We start from the raw sequence: 23,758 nt of genomic DNA, 5'->3' as shown, positions 1-23,758 counted from the left end.
AAAAAGAAGCAAGCTAAGCTTGAGACGAATATGAAGTCTTTATATTTTATATTCCGAATGATCAGCCGAGAGTATAGTGTAGCAAACGAAGACAAAACTGGATTATATAAAATTGTTTATATTAAATCCTTTCGACGAATCCAAGGCAATATTGTTACTAAATTGTTGCCATATTGCAATAAAACAGTAACGCATTGTTCTAGTAAGCCTGTAAAAACTTTGTTATTTTTTTATAATAATGAAGACCTCTATACCATCTTGAAATGCATTTAAACCTAACGAGTTAACTAAAAAAGAAGTAAATTAGAGAAGGAATATTATATCAATAACAATATATTTTCATGTTCCTACATGTAGGTTTCACAAGACATACATGTAGGTGGTGGAAAACCAAATGATATCATGTTGATATACATTTGAATACGGAGTATCTCATTAGATTTGTTATTTGTATTGAGACTTTCTCTTAAAATTGCCTTTAAAAAACAAACTTTGTACTAGTAAACATTGGGCCATGCGCAATTGATTAATGCGAGTTATTTCCATGATAATTGCAAAATAAGGCATAAACATCTTTTAGCATGAATAGAAAATCAAGCAATATTTATGAACCATAAATCATGTTTTTCATAGTTTACATGTTTCTAACAAGAATGATCTAGAAATGATTGTTTGTTTTATCAGAAACTCTGATAATTGCATACACGTCACATCCTTATTTTGTTCAAGATGAATAGCCGCACAAGCGCATGAAAAAAAAATTAACGGTTGTTTACAATTTATTTTATAATGCTTTTTAGTTACACTAGAAAGAATTAATGATAAAATAGCATATAGGTGGGATTCAGTGATCCATTTTCTATTTGTATGCAGTAAATGATACAATCTAGCACATTGTAATGACTTGGTATGCACATTTTAAACATGAAAAATGGACATATGAAATTGAAAAGTTTCAGTTTAAATGGTGACTATGTTAAAATAAAATAAATACCCTAAAATACATTTTTAATTTTTTATCAATCACAAAGTTTCAATTATTGACCGTGCCGCTCTTTTCAAAATATGGTGACCATTATAAATAAAATATGGAAGGGGGAGGGGGTAATTTGAATTTAGATATACAGGTACTTGAACAATATACAGCTCACTTGGCATGCGCTTTTGTTTGTGAAGAAAACTGGAATCCATAGGAACCCAACAACTACCTACCTACATATCCACCAACCCAGTCCTCGTTGTACCGGGAGAAACAATGGGCAATGACAATCGCAGCTTCTCAAACCTAAAAAGTTTCTAGTAGGCAACTGCGATTGAGGGCAAGGAAAAGGGATTTCTACAGCCCTTTATCTGGCCACCCCTCCCCATTTAGTTGACTCGAATCTTGTTTGAATTTTAATGTGTTGATCGAGAGGAGAGTAAACTACCCCAAGAGTCTGAATTCGGGGAGGGGGTGTTCCTGTCCTCAAGCACTCGTGGTCAAATTTTCATTCCCATGTTGTTTTGGTTAGATTTTCCTCCGTTTTTCTTTTTTATGCTCATCTATTTGCCACTCTTGTTTAATTGTTGCATGATTTTTAGAATACTAAATTATTTTCATAATTCTGTTTACATTTCGATATTATTTCTATAATCATCAGAATTTTGCTCTTTTTTCTCACTCTGGCTTTAATTATTTCTCTCTACTTTCAAATGCTAACGTCAAACTCTTAGCATTGAAGATGATACCATCAGAGTACACTATGATTTTATCCGAAATGTTATTCAGATAATTATATCAATCAACTTCTCTTAAAGTACAAATATCTCGACATATATGGTAATTACCAGAGCAAAACATCATCAGTTATGAGTCTTAATTTGCAGGTTTACAAAATATTAGCTGCTACATTTAGCTAAATACATATTCTTGACACTTTTAAAGTACATGAAAAATAAACCTTACGATACATTCTATACTAGTAGTATATGTACAATATCGAATAAATATACGCATTTTATATCAATTAAAACATTACCAAAATAAGATACCTTTTATAACTTTGTAGAAAATTCCTATATATAGGTTATGTTTGGTAAATACCATGGAATTTGATATAGATGCACATGTAACAGTAATTTGAAAAATCTTCAGAGGCATTGCTTAAAAATCCCAGAAATGTTCACGAAACATACCAAAACATTCTTTAGATATAACAATATATATTTTTGGACATTTTAAGATAATTTACAAACCGTTTTCGGAAAGAAAAAAAAACTCGAAGGTATTTTAAAAATATCTTAAATCAAAATATCTTTTATCTGATAAAATCATCGAATTTCTTATTTTTTCACATTTTCTTTATAAAAGATATACTAGAAAATAAAAATCGTGAAACAGTCACATTTGAACAAGGATAATTACTTATGAACAAGATAGTTATGTATGCTGAACAAAAAAAACAGATTAAGAAAAGATAATTTAAACGATTACAGGATTAAAAGTAAATATTAATTAATTAATATTAATTCAATCAATGTAAAATTTTATTTATTTCAGTTGATTTTATATGAGATTAGGATGTTAAAGGGAAGGCAACCAACTTCTTAAAATTGTATATTTATTATTCCAATTCAATTTTGTGACGTTCATGAAAAAAAAATAGAGAAAGCGAATGATGCTTTTTATAAGTAACGGTTGTTTGTTTGCAAACCAAATCATTAAACATCAAAATTATTGTTAAAGCTGTCAGCTTGTTTTTGTGGGGAGGGTGTGTTTTTTGTTTTTGTTTTGTTTTTGGGGGGTGTTGAAAAATGATATCATAGATATAAATATTTTAAAATATGATTGTCCAAGACAAGTGAGAAATGATATACTTGTACTATGCTTTGAAACCGTTTCTCTCTCTCTCTCTCTCTCTCTCTCTCTCTCTCTCTCTCTCTCTCTCTCTCTCAAATCACGTACATTATTTATGATATATTGTTAATCTTAAAATCATGCCTCGTTTCGTATGTGTCTGAAAGTTTGGTTTGAAATCGTGTACTATATTTGGACATTAAAAAAGAATTTGAAAACGGAATTTAATCGATGAAACCTTCCTTTTGAGATTAAGTCATGAGAATACTACATGCAAATTGTTTTAAATTTTAAGCAAAGCATTGTCAATGAAATACTTGTTGATTACATGTTAGTCACAATAATAAGAAAACCATTGGCAGCTAATGATAAATACGATGATGATAATGATGATGACGATGTAAGTACAGTTGTATATAATTGTTATGAATGTTTTACACAAAGAACTGTTTTAAAATGTTCACAAATTCACTATGTACTTTCCATAATAGGAAGACATTGTAGATATTAAGTACTCAGTTATGTTTCTCCTATTTTGATTTAAAGAAAGTGATGAAATATTAATTTAATATTTATCTCGATCAGATTTATCTAGTAAATCAATATGTTTTAAGGATATAAATTATTTTCATGCTGTTTGAAATGAACAGTTTTTACATCTAGATAAATTAAAACTTAGGTAACATTTTCTTACTAGGTTTAGTAAGTAATTTACTTACTTAAGTAAGTAAAAGGTTAAGTAATTTATTAATGTGGGAAAAATACTGATATGTGTCATTTTAGTTTGCTTAAAATTCCAACCGTCATAATAAGTTCTTCAATTACGACACCAAATAAACATAATTCATTAAACCCCCTGAACCCCGACAAAGCCACAACAGGTCGGCTTATGAATCCACTGTGTAATTTTGGTCTTTAAACGTTTGAGAAGAAACAAATAATATGCACAAAGCTGTATTCAGTTGTTTCCTAATCGTTTACAGTCAGTGGAACAAGCCCACACATTAAAATTGTTGCTAGAGTAAGACCACACAGTTGATAGTTAAGAGCAGTCTCGAAGGGGACATATCAGAACATGAAATTGCACAAGCCACTTTAAGTCTGTCAGTTTGATCATTATTATGAAAGCACATAGAATTAACCAATAATCTATAGATGTATTTAGATCAGGGTTATGAGAAATGATACGTGTACATGCTGAACTGAAACAGGGTTCTGAACTCAACCTACAAAGTTATTGGAGGCAGTCCATCGAACTCCAAGACAAAACACCCAGAAACTGATAGAATAGCAATGCTATATAAACAATATAACAAAAATTAATAATAAGCTATGCAGTGTTGATAGAAAGGCAATGCTGTAAACAATGATAACACAAAATCAATAATAAAGCCATGCATTTATAGCATAGCAATGCTGTGAACAATGATAAAAAAATTGATAATAATCTATTCAGTGATAGCATAGCAATGCTGTAAACAATGATAACAACAAATTAATAATGGTATCACTTAATTACATGTAATAATAAGCCATGCAGCGATATTACAATAGCAATACATTTGAGCATTTAAAGCGACGCACAAATTATTACGTGTTACGAAAATATTGTCTTTAAAATGGTTTTGATTATTATGAAGTATGTTTCATAATTAAGAAAACTAAGGGTCAAAACCATACATTAAATATCATACACCTATCGCAAACAATCCAGGTTTTTGTAACATACAAGTTTCGTTTATGCTCACGTTATACATGTATATTGTAAGAAAAAGAAAAAAAGTCAAACACACCATAACCTGTTGTATATATGACCATTAAAACAAATTTTGAGACGCGCCCTTCCAAACCACACACAGACGGCTTCATCTTATGACGGGTCTCTCAATGAAGGGGGTGGGTAAGAAATAAAGAATACATTAGAAAATATACATGATATTTGCTTTCAATTGAATGTAAATAAACACTTCTAATGAGAACTGTCAAAATATATTTTCATGATAACAATCAACGACTCGAACTTCAAAACCTCTTCAGGAATGGTCTAATGCATTTACACCGTCCGGGCCCGCCCCCGGCTTTGTTACAAATTCATATTCTAATGGAACGTTTGTACGATATGTTTTTATGGAGAAAAAAATGAAGCCAAGTTAAAATGGTTTATTATGAAGGGTTTGTTAATTGGATTTGATGGCTTTATATTATTATACGGTAGAGATTTGCTATTAGTCTGAAATAAAAATCATGCCTGTGTTTCTTTCATTGTCAAATTAAATATTTGAATTAAATTTGGTTTTTCTGCGAAGCTTTATTTTGGTTAAAGAACAGTTTACATAAACTAATTTTTAATAGTCATCTGTCAAATGACATTTCATACCGAAGTTTGAAACGATGACAGGGACTTTATATCTTCAAAGGAAGTGTACTGTGATCTTAATTCCTTTTTTTTTTTGGAATTGCAATAACACAACTGTGCAATTTCCCAAGCCAAAACGCTGCAAAATCATTACCAAGTAAATAATCGTTTTAGAAATCACGAAAAGATTTCGGTTTCTTGATAATTACCATTATATGTTATATTCAATAATCAAAAAAATAATAATAATAAAAATCATCGCATATTTTCGCAGTAAACAATGTTTGTTTGAAACAAGCAAAATGAAACACCCTTGATAGAATTATTTCGATAAGTCTCTTGAAAAAAATGATATGTCCTCACCATTAAGTCCTCGGCTCAAATAGCAGAGGCTGGTTAATTTCTCATAATATCATATAATATTTTGCAAATATGTTTTGCCCCAAGTAAAAAAACACGATGAATTCATTTCTGATTGAGTTTCATAGTCATTAGCGAGTGGGTTTCGAAGATGATGAGCGCCATAGATGATCATTCACGAATAACCATTACAGTTTGTATTTCTGAAAGGCAAGCGTTCGAATTATTTTTCTCATAAAACATAACAGAAGTGAATTATCTCACACTTTATGTAAAATACAGTAAAATAAAAATTAAGCATGAAACGTGTTGTTCCCATAACAGCTATACACATATAAAATGATTACTCCCGATCAAGATTAAGACATTAAGATATATGTTTATAAACTGTTTCTTTTTTAGGACGAATAATTGCATTTGGATTATACATGTATGCAAGTGGTTCATAGGTTTGGATATTTATAATTTCTTCTTTTTTTCAAGGCATAGTTGAGGAAAGTTAAATACTTCCCCCGTGAATGTCTTATTATTAACTTAATTATGATATCATTCTGGTTCTTGTGTATTTCTAGATTTTAATGTTGAAATGAAAAACGAATAAAACCAACAAATTCACCCCCCCCCCCCAACAATTCAATTGCATCACCGTTTCACTGTTGCCAAAGCGCCGTAAACGGATAGCATTGGCAAAAATCTCGAAAAGAAAATAATATTTACGATTGTGTGGGACTTTTCCCCTTAAATTTAAACCTCCGATTACTCTAGTAAGTTGTTAATATAAACACCATTCACAATTAAACATTCAATGGGATGGATATGAAAAAAAAATATATAAGATATAAAATGATACTGATTTATCATTACATATTATAAGTTTTAATGCAGGTGTCACCACAATATTTTTACTATACATGTTTATTCTTACCAAAATTTCGCAACTTTAGATGTAGATACAGGTTATCAATTCAAAACGAACTTTTGAAAATTTTCTCTCAGCATCTTTTAAACCAACACTTTCAATACAATTTGTTAGCTTAAAACATAAGGCCATCCATGGAGCATGACCTCGAATGAATACCAAATTCGGACAGTCAGAAAAAAAATTCAGCCCCTCTCACAGGCGGAAACTCATTATTATTTTGCTTCAGCGTGGCTTCATATATACATAGTGACTTTATATTTAATAAGGACAAACTGAGAAATTGATTAAAAAATGTTAATGATGATTGATTATTTTTTTTCATTGAATTTTTTAATGTAAAATTTTGATGACAGCAACGGGGGCAAACTTACCACTGTAACCAAGCAATTCAAGCCAGGTTTTTCTTATCAATGTACGTTGTACATCAACAATTTAAGTATTTATTATTGAATTCTTTAAAGGAGAAAAACCTTTGGAGACTGAAGAGCATCAACTAGAAGATTAAATACTAATATATGTAATGTACTGTAATATCGATCATAACAACAATACTTTGGGACTTAAAGGGTTACAGTTAAGGTTAAAACAGCAAAGGATTCCAGTGGAGAGAAAGACGAAAACAGAATTTATTACCAGTAATAGAAATAACATGAAGAAAACTTCAACAGAAAAACACTGGTTTAAAGAAACCAAATTAACACGGGTAAAATGAGAAAGTGAAATATGTAAATCATATGTTGATACCTGTATACTTTATTTTATGAATCATAAAAGCTTTTTTATGTAAATTAGATATATTTTTCATAAAAAAAATTATATACATGTAATAATATAACTTTTATATAAATGTCATACAAGAAAAGAAAAGAAATTAACATCCGATTCGTTCTTCCTCTGCATTGGATAAAAACATTTTACGTGCAATTAAACATAAAGACCGATTTGTTTGTTACGGAGTATCCTGATGATTGGTATTTAAAACAAAAGACTCTAATCTAACAAAGACTAAAATTTTATTTGAATCGAACAAAATTTTTGCAGTGATTATAATTAAATGCTCTTTGCAATATATGAACTACTGTAAAGGTCAGTGCAATGCTTCTTTTAAAAAAAAAATCAAGCATGACATAATAAAACTATCATGTATATCGTTTATAAAAATACAATGTGTATAAAAAAATTCCCTGTCATGTGTTCTTACCCTCTCTCAAATATTGCTTATATTTAAAGCAGTAACCATGTATTTTATGTATGTGTACATTAAAACATTAAGAGGTGGTATTAAGCTTCAAAATTGGATAAACATCCATTCAAAACACAGACATTGACCACGAGAGGAAGACATAATGTCAGGATTCTCTTCACGCCCACCATTTGTCCTATATCATTGTGAAGAGAAAAACAAGACTTGTCCTGCTACCAGGCTATCATTTCTCCATCTGTCAATGAAAACTCTCCACACCGTCCACCCGAAATTCGGCGTTATTGGCAAAATAGGAGCGGCCAATCTGCCCGCCCCGCCCCGCGCGCTAGGAAGTGGACCACGGCCTTTTGTTCGCTAATCGACTCGTCGTAAGTCGTATATTTCCCTCACAGTAGGTTTCCGTTGACTTTTGAGCGTTAATAACCCGATGTCAGTTTCCACAGGAAAATGAAATCGACATGCAGTGGACTCCTTCTTCTGTTGTTGTGAATCAGCCGACTTCTCCGTGTCATTGTAATATATATACTTAATGGGAAAGACGATTTTCATGTACTTGTAATAAACGGACAGAATATGAGAGTGACAAATGATTTTGTTAGAAAATATTGAATTTAAAATTAAAATTGCCAACCCTTTTAAATTTTTAAATTTTTTTTTTTGGTTCTGTTATATTGAAATTAATGGATTTGGGTTAACAATTATTGAAATTTAAACCAAATGTATGAAAATAACTCATTTAATGTTAGGGTTACTCGTGATTAATGATGAAACTCGGTCATGGCCAATATATATATATATATATATATATATATATATATATATATATATATATATATATATATATATATATATATATATATATATATATATATATATATATATATAATTCAATATTGACTGAACTTATATTACCTGGTTTACCTTTTCCCTCAAAGAAAGATGAAAAATGTATAATTATAATTATCAAATTACATGAACTTATAACTGTATGTAGGCTATAGTTTATTTACTGCAACAAAAATAACGGTAGGTTAATGGTAATCAGAATATCATGAATTTTTAAGACATTCATGATCTATGAAAACATTAAATTTCCTGTAGATATTTTGTTGTTAATATTATACCAATTTCTGTACATAATTGATCTAACCATCCGTTGTATTAAATAAATTAACTGGGTCAGATACGACTGGAAAAAATGGTATTTTTTGTATTTATATACCCTTCTTGCAAATTCGAAATTTACAATATAACACAATTCACAAATTCTTTTAATTTTTATGATTTTTTTTTTCAAATGCTAAAGCAAATTGAAAATAGCTTAGCAACACTTAGCAACACAATTGCAATTCATTCAAATTTGACTTTTTATCATTTGATGTTCCTTTATCACTTGACATTTTGTAACATTTTGTTCTGTATTCTTAATGAGAAGTTTGCCGCATGCGAACAAAACACGTTCTTTGGCATTAACATTCACTATTAATATAATTAGACTGACGATGAATATTTTTTTCGTTATTGTTTCTAAATGAATAGCAACTATTTAAGGAATTACAGTGCATGTACACTTATTTCTATTAAAATTTCTAGTGTTCGGAAAATATATGCATGTAGTTTTAAATCTTTCGTTAATTCTTTTAAATGATTTATTTAAATAATATTTTTAAAAAAAACAAACAATACAAAATTTAATTTTGTCACATGTACCTTTAATGATAATTTTTTACATAAAGATAACAAAATCAATGAGCATAGATAAACAAAATTTAAGGAAACAACGCAATACAAACAGTATTTCATTTAGACGTTGTGTGTCCAAATTATTTTAAATTGTACACTACAAACTACAAACAAGAACGTTACGGCGGAATATTTACACTACCTTTTTCATGTTTGTTCAATAACAAAAGTGTTTTGTTGAGGACAACAAAATCTCCCAACATTCAATTTGTCATTTGTCTGTTGTGGGTCACATCAGGGAGTCGGCTAGTTCTTTCCAGCGGCAGACGATAAGGGAACTGTGTTCCCAGGCGATTTTGCTGAATTTGAGATATAGTCCGAGACAGGAATATAGAGTGTTGAAGACCGTTTTTCAGACCCATGACGGGATAAGCGGGGAGATAGGGGCGAAGGCTACTCCAAGATTCTGAGGATCCTTGGACAGCGTCTGAACTTGCGGGACTTATCGGGGTGAATCCCCGTAAACTCGAACCGAATACGAGCCCGTTATTGCCCGATAAAGAAGAGTCCTCGTTAAGCTTCAACGAATTCTGTTGAGTTATTTCATCCCTTTGAGAGGATAAGTCCAGCACATTTTCCTTTTCACTGCTGCTTTCTGGAGAAATTTTTGGAGAATCTCTTGCTTCTGTTTCTACATCTATATCAGTGTCTTCTGCTTTGTCTGTTTGTTCGTAGGGTAAAAAGTGAGTATCATCTCCTCTGTGATGCTTTATACCAGTATCGGGGGCTAACAAACTGTCCATATCAAAATTTCTCTTCTTAGGGGGGACCCTTTCGGACTCAGTCACTTTGAGATCCAAATTTGTCTGCTGTTCTGTCTTCTTCTCGGAGGGGCTGTTTGCTTCTTCCGACAATGAAAGAGAATTTTCAGTCTCATTTGTAATGTCCAGGCATTCGTCGTCTGCGTTTGAGAGTTCTTCGGAGTAAGATCTTCTTGGCCTTTGTAGGTCTGCATCTTCGTGATCCGCCCAGTTTGTTTCAGAGGGAGAAGGAACGGGGCTTTCGTCATCATCCGGTACAGCTAACCCCATATGTCGTCTGACACGGCGTTGAGCCCGTCTCCGACGAAAATCCCCTTTCTGGAAATCATCAATGTTTGCAGGATGGATGGCCCAGTAGTGTCCTTTCCCATTGGCACTTCTTCCCGATTTTATAAAGCAATCGTTTAGAGACAAGTTATGGCGAATGCTGTTTCTCCATCCAGGTCCTCGGGTCCGGAAATATGGATAGTTGTCAAGTATCCACTGATATATATCCGAAAGCACCAGTTTTTTATCTCGTGAACTTAGAATGGCCATTGCAATAAGTCCAATATAGCTATGATTAGGCTTTGGTTCTTCGTGCAAGTATCTGATTCTAGGGTCCTTGTAGAGATAATGCTGGAGATAATGGTCGACGGACGGGTGGGTCTGATAAGAAGTCAGACCAAGAGCGTTAGGGTAGCCCCGGATTCCGTAATGCATCCTTGCACTATAATCGTAAAACTGCTGGGCCCGTTGAAGTTCTATAGCCATTTGAGAACTTTGGATGTAAGGAGAAGAAATGGGGACTTTGATTCCGTAAGGAAGCATCACTGTAGCAGGGTTGGAACTGCACATTGCCGTGAAGAGATCGTGTGCGACAGATTCGCCTTTGGTTCATTAATATGTTGCTTACAAACTTTATACACACAATTTTTAGAATTATTTTCTCCAATACAAACTTTGTACCACACTATTGGTTCCTGCGACATGAATATTCATGAGTGGTTGAACGGCGTTTGAGACGACAGCGATGGACTGGCCAATGAGAGCGCTGTGTCGTAGCCGTCGTGTCAGCAGCACAATCGAAAAATCTATAATTCAATGAAATATGCCGAGGATCACATCGTAGTATTTCCACCGCTTCTTTAACTTGTCTCTTGATATGAAATAAAACTTTGAATACTTTGGATATTCTATTTCTATTTTGTATATATGTGTAAGTACATTTTTATTATTTATTGCTTTAAAAAAAGATTCTATCTATTAAAAAATGTATCGAGAAAATTACTAGTATATTGGAATTAAAATAATTCTCATAGAAAATCATTTTAAAGGCGAATGTTCGCAAATATATTTACATGTACACAAGGAACATTTTAAAATAAAGACATTAATATAGTTTTATAATCTGACAAATATTAAAACACTCGATATATCGTATTGTAATTTGATTTTTCTTACAAATATTGATGGCTTTTCTGCCGATTTTTGCAAATGTTAGCGACTAAACTGTTTGAAAAAAGTAATAATTGAACTTTTGGATGATATTCAATCTTTTATACAATTTCAAATATTATAAATACATAATAAAAGAAAAACAATTATATTCGTTTGATGATTTTATGATACACATGTATGTTGTTGCTGTTAGCTTTAGACGGAGGTTACATTAATGATATTCTTCCTAATAGACTAGGAAACCAATGTTTGTAAAATAATGTATGCCCCCACCTCCCCAAAATAAAATAGGAATATAAATAAAGAATTACTCATTTTATAAAATATGAAATACATGTAGTAGAAACAGTTGTAATCGCGAAGCTTATCTTCAAAATTATATGTATATTTCCAGGCAGATTTACTATATTTTGATGAGACCCCAAAGTCGTATGCTTCGCCACAGAAAATAGTACATACGTAATTTTATTTATAACCTGCGTTTTCCCGTCTATTTCCGATTGTCATTACGCACAGGGCTTTGACGATGGCGGCAATCATGGGCGAGCTATAATTCGGAGTCTGCGTCAGTTATACTCACCTGGACTATGATGATGACACACGTCACAGAAAGTAAAGCTATCAATGAAACAGAAAGGGGAAAAATAAGAATGCTCAAGTTTTAAATAACCAAAGAAGATTATTTTCATAAGTCGGCCTGCTTGCGAAAGATGGCTTTGATTTTCTATTAATGGTTGTATATTACTAGAATGGTTAATTGCATTATGACTGTTACTTAATAATGATATGAGAGGGGGAGATATAGATATAGACATACATAAGAAAACTTCAAAGTGTTCAAATTTCTATTTGAATCATCTCATGAAAATAATATTCAACACTTTTAAACTGACAAAAAATATGGCAAACAACATAAGTTTATTCTCTTAAGGAGATCAACATTACTCAATTTGTTATTGAAACTTAAGACCACCGGCATGCTAGATTGATTCACATATAGCAAACTCGATCTCTACTCAAGCTTTGAGAACTCCATTCACTACTTAATTTGTCCTAATTGGAGGTGATAGGACACCTAATGTTTCCCTTTAGTTGTGCGCTCTCATTCCACCGGAAACACTATACCTGGAGACCTGTGCACCATGTTGGGATGATCAATAACCCACTGTCATGCGGTTGTCGCAAAATGGGCGATCTGTAGGACTTGCCAAAATCCTAGAGAGCTTTTTGGGTGCAAGTGGCAACGTTTTGATGATTTTTTCGCAGTTTGTTCAAATACCGCTATTGCGTTTGTTTTATACACAACTCGAATTACGAGCGGTGACATATGCCAATTTCGGGTGGTTTTTGTCCAAAGTGTTGAAACCGTAATATTTTCCCGCCAACGAAAAAGGTGTACAATTTGAAATGTTACATGTATATTTAAAGACCAATCTCCATTATTAGGTAAATGATGGATTGAAAATAAACTCTCTATAAGCTGTTGAATGCAGTTCAAGTCTAAGTAAGAAGCAATACCACCAAAGACTAATGTTAAGTATTTGTTATACCAAAAAGTACACCAAAGAGGGATATTGTAGCCAAAAACGATAAACAATTTGTTAAATGACTTTTGTTGGTTTAATTTTTCTCGGTTGCATAAACCGGTTATTATCAACCGCGCGCTATCAATTTTCTCAAGACTTCAGGGGGTCAATTCAGTCCAAATGAAGCAGAAAAATTCTTAATTTGAATCGACTGTCTGGGTTTTGATATTTCAGACAATATGTTGATGTATCGAATGACTCCTCACTCAATATAGCCTATTTAGCACCGAAGAAGTGTCTTTTCTTTGCCGTTGACAAAAAATTGTAAAAAATACAAAAAAGGAACCCAAAGGCTAAGTGTAAAGACGATAAAAAAGTTGTTTATAAATAACACTTACTAATGGGATAAAAAGGGGATCGAAAAAGAGATCCGCTACCCCTATAGTAATAATGACAACGCGCGAGTTGCGAGTTTAATGCCACCCGTGTTGAAACTTCAGAAAAAAGTGATGTATTTCTCCGCGAGTGGCGCATTGACGGATGAAAGAGGTTTGGCTTATGCCCAGGTAATTATAGACAGGTATCGACGGCTCACCGTGCGACCTGTCCCCACATGGTCAATTAGAGCCTCTGGCACCATTGAGGGACTCGCATCCCCCTGTCTCTTCGGCTCTTCGCTGCAATGACAAGATAAAAAAGAGAGAAACTTTCCCCGTTTTTCCCACCGTGTCAAAAATGTCCGCACTAAAAATTGTTTGCTACTATTATAAGGTCACACTATTAAATGCATAAAAATTAAGTGACATGACTGTCATCAGTCATCAAATGCATAGCTTGTTTAGAGTTTTCATGTTCATTCCTCTTTGATACCGAATAGAATTGAAACTTTTGAGGACAACTTCAATAAACTTGCGCTTTCACATTTTTTTTTTTAATTTCCATGCTTGCTTTATTATAAAACAAAACATTAATTCTATACAGGACAATTTACAAAAACCAGATGAGTGTTTCATATAAATAGCTATGGTTTTGATTTGTTTATCATTTAATAACCATAAAGTTTTAAAGGTAAAATGAACAAACCCCAACTTAAGACATTATGATAGCAAGGTCTCAAATCCTATTTTGTATCTATTTCTCAACTACATACTATATGGATTTTCTTTTTATTTTGTATCTCATTAAAGATTGAATTAGTTCGGATAAATCTTTTTTGTTTGAAAATATCCGCAACTCAATAATAGGATTGTTGAACGTATAAAAAAACAAAAATACATCTTATATACGTATAATTAAGATCTGATAAGATTTAATTCTAAACAAATTCAGGGGTGATTACTATAAATCGAAACGAATGGGCGTTTTGGATAGATTATCCGGTTGATTTCCCCTCCACCCAGATGATAAAAATTCATCCAAAGGATAAAAATAAAATCTTGTCAATAACTAATTAATTTGTGAAATGCAAACAATTTTCCTAATTCTTTCTGATGGGCGGAGAGGAGTTGGAATATAGACACAATGTTATGCAGTTGCCCTTTGCATGAATTGTTACCTGAAATCAGAAGTCGCTGATCTTATTCAACAAATCTCTCAGAAAAGAAGCATTTTATTGTCTTACTTACAATGTACTTTGATGCCATCATTTTTGGTTTTAACAATGAAAGGTCAGCCCCCGATAAGTCCGAGTATTTAGTAGCAAAGTAGTATATTATCTGACCAATCCTATAAATCCCCCCTCATCAGATAAATAAAGCCATTAGACGAAAAGGTTACGGTCAAGGGAAAAGTACTTAAGCTTCAAAATGCCAGCATGCACGTGTATCGCATAATCTAAGCCATGTACTCCTGTCTGATATTTCATATGTAAACTGAATGTGTTAACTACTATAGTAGTTATATAAAAGTTTAGGTTTTTCTTGGATCTGGTATCTATTTATTGGATGTGGATGTTTCAATACTAATTAATCTACACAGTTTTTCTTCCTCAATATTATTGTTATTCACTAAGAACTTCTCTCTCACTTTTTGTTGTTGTTTTAAATATGATAATGTAAAGACCGTTATCAAATCATATATGAGTTGTAAGATGCATACTGAAATATTTAAGTCAAATGTAAAAGAAGAGAGGAAATTCACTTTCTGAAAGAATATACAGAAAACGTACATTTTGTAAAACATCCTTTTGTGTCCATTTTAAGTGAGTTAGAAATTTCCATAAGATAGCAATTTTTAATGAAATTACACCATTGATATTACTTAAAGTTAAAAAAAAATAATTTTTGGTCATACCTGATCTGAATGTCCCATTGAAAAAAACGAGTTGCTTTATGTATTTAAACCAATTACAATTGGGAGGCGGTAAAATTTTGTAGAAAAAGGAACTAAGCTTTCTCAAGTCAACACTCAACCTAAGGAGTGAGTATCAAACTCAAATTCATGCAGTTTTCTTTAAAAGGTTAGAAATGAAGGCTGAGTTTAGCGATTTGAAAATTTTGGTGACGGCGGTGCCATTTGTCATACAAAATTAAGGTTTGAGGGCTACATGTAATTTGCGGGTGAAATGCTATTTAATGAAACTAGACTTTAATGCATTTTCATGTTTCATTTGTTTTTCGTTCACTTAATAATTAAACGCAACTAGAAAATGCTCTTCCCTGGTTGTTTTTTTTGATACAGCAAGAAAGACATTGCGTCTTTGTAATATAAATCGGCCAGTAGTTGGATGGTGGAAATATCATGTCCAAAGGATTAAATATGGTGCTTTCATAACGTTAACACAGTCAGTATTTGTATGCCTTAAGTTGTTATCCTCTTGTCTTTTCTAAGTTTTGATTAGGTTTTTCGTAAATGAACTTATGAAACATCTTACAAACAAAATATCTAATTATCCCTTAGTCACAAACTTCCCCTGATGGAATAAGTCGGGAGCGGATCAATAGTGCTAGTTGTTTAGTGCCTTATTAAATACTGTACCTGTACGAAGCTTTCAACTGTTTAGTACAGGTGATCTGTGGGTAATTCTATAGTCTGATAGCTAAACGACCCCCCCCCCCCCCACCCCACCCCCCAAAAAAGGATCATTTTTACTTACTTAATTTAAAAAAAACAAATCCTGGATTTGATAAAAGAGAAAACGCAAGTTATGATTTCTCGTTTATTTAAATATAAATTTTGGGTATGAATCAAAATAAAATAGCGTGATTGTTGTCATTGCTGTTACACGTACAAGACAACATTGTCATCAATAAAATTCATTTGACCATTTCAACAAGGACACTGATCGACCAATGTTGAATACGCTATAATTTACTCGATTACGCGAACCTCCCTTCCGAGGTCCTACAGCAATAGTACAACTGATTTAATGAATTCAATTGTGAGGACTAAAATGGCGGCATTTGTCTAAGAACTCATTAAATCGAAATTTGAAATCGTTAGGGATCCCGAAACTTCCTTCAATGGGAAATAATCACAGTTTTTTACATGGCATATATGTCCGAAATAGTTAAAATTTCTTGTAACGAACGCTACAGAGCTGTCACACTCCGGAAGCGGAATCCTTCTGTTTGGACATGATTACCGGAAGTGCTGTACAAATTAGCGGACGATCGAAAAGAACTTAATGAAAAAACCTACACGTGAATCCTTACAAATGATAGGACTCCATTCTGAGGGGGATGTCGGTCTCACTCCTACCCTACAGCAACGGATTAAGAGGTCCATGAACTAATCACAGAGTATTTATACATTATTCATTGTCCAAACTTAGCGAATTATTTTACGCGAATTTCTAAAAGAGCCATCGGTCTTGTGCTAATGATTTTGCTTAGTAAAACAGAAACTTTATTTGCGAGCACGCATGTCTCATATCCGACGCCACAGAAGCATGGAAACAAAATTAATGAGTGTACCTCACGCGAATATCTAACAAAATATAAAGTTTATTATGCTACAAACATTAATGAAAAAAAATAAATAAAAAAGAATGAAAAATATTGTTTCTTATCTTTCCAACATATTATTTAATATTAAGGAGACCTAGACACGACCCCCCCCCCCCCCCCCCCTTTCTTTAATATCTAGAATAGTAAAACAGTTATTTTAATGCTTCGTCAAAAATTGAATGTCAAACATCAAGTTACAAACGAGATACAGAATTTACAATTCTTTGGATCCTTAACAAAGTTCGAGTCTTATTTATTGTGTACATATTGATATAAGTTTCAATTAAATCTTATTTTGTTTTGTTGGTGATATTATTTATGAACACGTTAAATCGGCTTATTTTGTTAACCATTAGTTTTTATTTTGTTTTAGATGTGTAATTTCCGTACTGTTTATTATTTGTAAAGAAAAACAAGGCTCGAGCTTTGGGTATGTAACAATGAATAACTCGCTTATAAGTTAATTTCTAACATTCAAATTTTGGACTATCTATCAAAATGTGCATGTAAACTACACGTATCTTATATCTAAGAAATGAAAAATTAAAACTAAAAAAAAAAATGATCTAAAATCGTGTCCATATCAAATTAAACAAATCTAGCAACAGCAAAGAAAACTAAAATTTAATATCTACGACATATATACGCTTTGAATTTGTTATTGTCGAGTATAGTATTATATGAGACCTCTGTGGAGGGGGGAGGGGGGGGGTTGTATATAAATTTTAAAGACATAAAACATTATTTTCCGCCAGATTCTCATTCATCATGTAAAAAGTCATGTACAAGAAAATAATTCTTCTAAATTCAAATTTTCAAATTCTATAAAAAAAAATCTGCGGTCAATTTAAGCAAACTCAACGCAACAGAAATGCGGCCCGGTGGCTTGTAATTTTTGCTCAGTTCGTTCGTAAGGATATATATGCAGCTATAAAAACTCTATTACCGAAAATAAAGTAATCAGTTTTAGCGCAGAAAAGGCACGTGTAGAAAAACATTTTATGTTGCCACACTATGCTGAAACATCACAGAGGATAATCCGTTGTTATGTCCCTTGGACATATAACTCCCATAATAGAGGAGAATACGTTACGCTCACGGAATCTACCTGTGTGTAGCGGCCATTTTCTACCTTTAATGCCCTCTAATTCCTGATCGGATTGTTCAACAAAGCGCTCGTCGAACGTCCAAATTGTCGTAGACCCTCATTTATTATAGCGGCTTATCTTCTGCGGTTTTTTTTCTTTTTTGTCTTTTGATCCATATTATCACGAAGTCCTCATAGAGAAACTATCGACAAATGTGGAATAATCTTATTGGACAGTCAGGATGTAAATAGAAAAGTCTCTTTCTCTTATATTTGCTTCGGCTACGACACGAGATAATATCATTATATAAGATTTGATGGCTAAAAATCTAATTAAAACCCCAACTTCTGTACAATAAATCAGTTTTGCATGTTTTAAGGCAAACGTTGAAGGAAACAAGCAGAAGGCTTAAGGCGATGACGCGAGAAAAGTGAAATTGACAACGTCTTGAGAAGCACGCGAAATAGGCGTCAAATCTGTTAAAGTATTGCTGATGGCATATCAGCATCATTTATGTGCTGTAACCAGACATCTCTTAGAGAAAGCAGCTTTCCTTAGTCAGTTAATAAATACATGTATGTGTATGTTTGTATAGATATAAATCTTGCTTAAAACACCTCATTTGATTAATATTCTTTGCATGTAAAGTGTGTTGATGTTTGTGCATACAGATTCAATATGCGAATATGTACCATTTATGTTCGAAGTTGTTGTTATATATTAATATTCTTTTCATTTTCTGTTATCTACATGTGGATATTGACGCTAGTATAGTATTGAAATTTAAGGCTTCTGTGAAAATATTTCTGCCGACCAAAAGGTGATATTACGGCTATATTTTATAGTAGATAAGATGATGATGTTAAAATACTTAAAGATATTAATTGTAATAACCAAATTCCTAATTTCAAAGATATGCCATATAACGTCATACAATCATGTACTAGTATGATCCCCGTAATAAAATTTTAAATATTTCAAAGGAATGTGTTGCTCAGATAATAACAAACTTCATGTGCAGATCCAGAAAATCCCCCCTCCCGACACCATTCTAGATCCTTGCATGAACTTGGAAAGCCAGTACCGTAACTAATATTTAAATAAAAACACAGGAAAGTCATACGTGTAAATAACACCATCAGCAAAGGTTCAATCTCAGAAACGTACATCTTTCGACGCACCGTGTGGCATAGAGTGCAACTTCTTGAAAAATTGAATAAGGTATTTATAACGCTATATTTTATTTTAAAATATTGAAAACAGTCCAAATTGTTTGAAAAAAAAATGGTAAGTGCGATTTAAAAAAAATACTTTATAAAGTTTATATAGAAAAAGTAAATGGCCTAGACTTAACAAAAGAGATAATAGAATATTTAGGGTGTAAAGTCGATATAAAAAACATTAAGGATAGCCGATATATATATAGTTTCATGTAGATAAAATTAAGGATATACTTCATATTTAAGGGGCTGTTTTGAACTACAATTTACATACCACGGACACACATACATAAATAAAGGTAAAAATGGATTGTGGGAAAATGAAGAACATCGCCAAATTTTTTTTCGCACTGTCTAGATAGTGATAGAAGCTCTTTTAGTAGCTAAACAAAACTAAACGAAACACAACCAAGAGCTATTATGAAGGCCATCTGTGATAATCAGGGAACACAGCGGGGTCCATTGTTGTTGGCGCGAATCTCCTAACGAGTCCTATTATCACACTCTATTACGGGATTGTGGTGTTACAAAGTTTTGCGACACTTGCCATCATTAGGTCTGACCGTTTACGACAACAGAAACTGATTACCTTCTTGTCTCATTGTTCCAAATTATCGAATGCATACTTATCCTCGTTTGTTTTCATTTTCCTTGTGGGGGTTTCACTTCAAGCGGGTGGGCTTCGCTGATTAGGCTAACTTGTTTAGTAAACATTGGCGATTGCGTCTTCTTCTCACGTATATACGTTACGGAGTTAAATGGCGAGAAAAATAGAAATTACCGTTGTGTGCGTAGATTTATTGCCGTAAATCAGCCAATTATCTTATTTAGCCATTATTGTTGCATTTGCACTTACATACATGTACGCTTGTTCGGTATTTTTTAAAAAAAATTTTGCTACTGAATGATTCTTTATTTTTACGGCTAAAAATTGACTCGACGAATAGCTTTTAACAATCTGGATCTTGTAAACGAAGTAAATACGTCTCTCTTAATTTGAATATATCGTTAATCAGTGAATTTTGAATTTAACTATCTGATTTTAATTGGTGTATCTACAATTACTATGAACGGTTTTGCATGCAGTTTGAAACTTTAAAAACTGATAATAATTTTATCTCCCAACATAATTTTATATGAATTTAATAAATTACATAATTATATCAAAATTTAACTTGCTAAACTATAAATCCCTGAGAATAATAAGGTGCGTTAATATGATTTCTATAATATTCTTATATTCACTGCAATTATTTGTTCATGTATTTAGATTGATTGATCAATTGTTTTATTCATTTTATTTTGTAAGGTATTTTTTAAGGTGCGTACGAACTTGTTTTGAAAATGTGCCATAAACTTCATAATGAAACAAAGCTACAGAAATGTATTTGAGATCAAAAGAAATACAGTGTTTTTTTGTGTGTGTATATATTACTGAATTGATTTTCGCTGTGTTTCTCGAAAGTTATGCATTTATTTTATGTTGCTGTTGCTGTTTATGAAAATAAAGGAAATTATTAGAATTCCAATGGGGTTTTTAATCGGGCGGGGTGCTTCATTTTGATGTGCACTCTGCAATAGTTTAGAAATACCTACATGTAGGTGGATCTAACGACCACCCAGCCTCAGGAAGCGATAAACTTTGAGACCCTTGTTCTGCTCTTGTGTCTCCCCGAGGCCGCGCAGACTTGATCTGATCAATATTGGTCCTAATTCTCCGTGTAAGATGCTCAATTGCGGGCCCAATTTACCAATTTTCTGCTCATAGAGAAGGCTTTTAGCCGATAATGCGACTGTCTGATTTCGTCTCTGGAAGGAAAATTTGACAAATTTCTGTAATGAATGAACAAATATTGAAACACTACTTGTTTTTAATCAACGGTTAAGCGGGAGAGCGTTGGTTTCGGAATTTCCATTGGGTATGGTGATTTTTGTTATACCCCTGGGCCTGAATTTGCGCTTTTGTAATGATATAGAATTTATGACCGATGATTCTTTTGCTTTTGAGGAAAACTGTATTCAGAAGTGAATTAGTGTCTTGAGAAAAGGACTGAAAGCGGAACTTTCCGACAATTATCTGTCTTGTGAGAGAGTGTATCTTTTCTTCAAATGACGATTTTGTATTCCCCTTAATGATTAATAAAAGTATTGGGGTTTTAAGGCGAAAGTCTAGGAGAAAGATTAAATGTAATTCGTGTGCCTAAACATGTCCTTAGCATACAGTTTTTTAAATCAAAATATTTGTATATAATACAGTTAATTATTGCTGTAACAAATTGTACTTTTTTTTCTATTTTAGCGCAAAATACATACACAAATATCATTGTCGACGTCAAATTCAAATATGTGTTGTGTATCACTCGAATTGAAGCCAATTATGGTGGATTGCTATGAAAATTTTGTCTCGAATTCTGATACTCAAACCAGAGGTGGTCTCCCTTTGTATTGTTGTATTTGGAAAATTACGCGCTATCGAAATCTGTTAGCACCACTGAAAGTATCGAGGTCTGACACACGGACAATGGCGACGTGCTGGGGGGAGAGGTAAACAGCCCGCCTGTCACTGGGCACGGACCATTCTCTGGACATCAACTGACCGCTGGTCACTCATTGTGTACTAATTAATCACAACGGGATCAGATGGCACCTGAGCAAAATCTCGACGCGGAAGAGATTCATGTGACGCGGTATGACGTTTTGAAAATTCAAATCATTTTTTCTTTAAATTCTAAATGAGTTATTTTTAAATGTTATAGAAAAAAATCTATTGAAAAATAACGTCATAATTAAAACAATTGCAAATTGTGGGTTTTTGATTAAAAAAAGAAGGATTGGCATGATGACATAAACATTCATATGAAATATTTAATACTCAGATTTTCAATCATTAGGATCAAATTTATTTACATTTTGAGGAAAAATATCTAATTTTTGTATATATTTCATGTTATTCCATGACACCCCCTTTTTTTTTCTTTATAAAACTTGATATAAATACAACACATTTTACGATCTGTTGAGAAGTGAGCTAGACTTCATTAAAGTCAATGATACACCCTAAAATGTACCACATAGGTATCATACAAGGCTGTCAAGCCGATACTTATTTTAATGGGATACCACTCTATTTTACATGACATTCTAACATCATCCGGAAATGTTAATACATCCGAGGTGTTTTTACGAGAATGCCGGAAAGGCCCGAGAAGTTGCGATTGAGAATTACGTTGCGGTTAATTGACAATGCGTACGAAAACCCATTTAGGACCTATCAATATGTTTAATGTTTACTCAGGGTTCGATGTGTCAAATTCGGATAGTTATAAAGTCCCAAAGAAAGATTTGTTCTAGGTATAATATGTATTTATAAAATGAATAAAAATTAACATAACACTTAATGTGTTCTTCATTTTATGGAATTATGCTTAAACAAAAATACATGTCAGGTTGAGGCAACACGACGGAAAATCAGACTAAAATTTCCTAAGTCTGTGTTTACCAATAGGAAATAATTGGCAGCACCGTAACAACAAATGTGAAGTGTTATCTGTTAGACAATTTATTTTTGCTGACTTTCTGTTGGTTTTGTCTTACTTATTCCGTCAGACAATCGCTTAACATACAATGCAAAAAAATGCTTTAAAAGCATAAATAGACAACTTAATTAAAAAATCTATATATTAATAAAAGTTACAGAAAACACGTGTTTTTGTTTTGAATTCAGTGGGCGTGTCGATATTACATATCGATTGGCTGTTTACGGGTGAATAGGGTGATTTAATCCGTGCTACGCATGACTTGTACACATATAAAGTAGAATTCGTTTTTTTTTTCGAAGTACGATGCCACTTTGCAACAGACAATCCCCACCCACCCCTCCCAAATGATAACATTGAATTTTTGTCAGTTTTTTGTTTCTACATGATTTTTTCTTCTTTTGTAGAATGAGTATGCTTGTACTTGTTTATGAAAGTAAAGAGACTGAGAGCCATTTACTTTTTACTATATTATACATGTATATGATTATTAAAGTCTGTTGCATTCGCGCGTGCGAGCTTATCCTATAAATTATGTGTTTGTGTTTTATTTTATAAATAATTTATGTTCGGTTGAACTGGTGAATAAAAACATAAGATCATTGAATTCATATATGCTTAATGAAAGCCAAAAAAATGGACTGGGATTAGAAAATTGATAGAGAAAATTCGAAAATTTTGAAATCTGAATTGCTGCTCAAAACCTAGTTCTTTATTTCTTTATTCTTGTCATTATAAGTCGGACCGACTAGGCTTAAACTTGACATAATCAATGCAAGGTTGTTGACATGATAACAAACTAGAGTATGTTGTGCGACT

The 23,758-nt window shown here is 32.6% G+C and overlaps 1 protein-coding gene across 1 annotated transcript; it reads right to left on the bottom strand.

Moving 5' to 3' along the window:
• Nucleotides 1-9,378: 9,378 nt before the first annotated feature.
• LOC128177107 (forkhead box protein C1-B-like) lies at nucleotides 9,379-11,148 on the bottom strand. Its single transcript, XM_052843660.1, has one exon. It carries the CDS (start codon nucleotides 11,017-11,019, stop codon nucleotides 9,625-9,627), a length of 1,395 nt encoding a protein of 464 aa, XP_052699620.1. The 5' UTR covers nucleotides 11,020-11,148; the 3' UTR covers nucleotides 9,379-9,624.
• Nucleotides 11,149-23,758: the final 12,610 nt, after the last annotated feature.

The sequence above is a fragment of the Crassostrea angulata genome, chromosome 3 (assembly GCF_025612915.1).
Source record: "Crassostrea angulata isolate pt1a10 chromosome 3, ASM2561291v2, whole genome shotgun sequence".
In the NCBI taxonomy this organism is placed as follows: domain Eukaryota; kingdom Metazoa; phylum Mollusca; class Bivalvia; order Ostreida; family Ostreidae; genus Magallana; species Magallana angulata.
The sequence above is the reverse complement of the archived record's forward strand: the minus strand, read 5'-3'. Positions and strand labels throughout refer to the sequence as shown.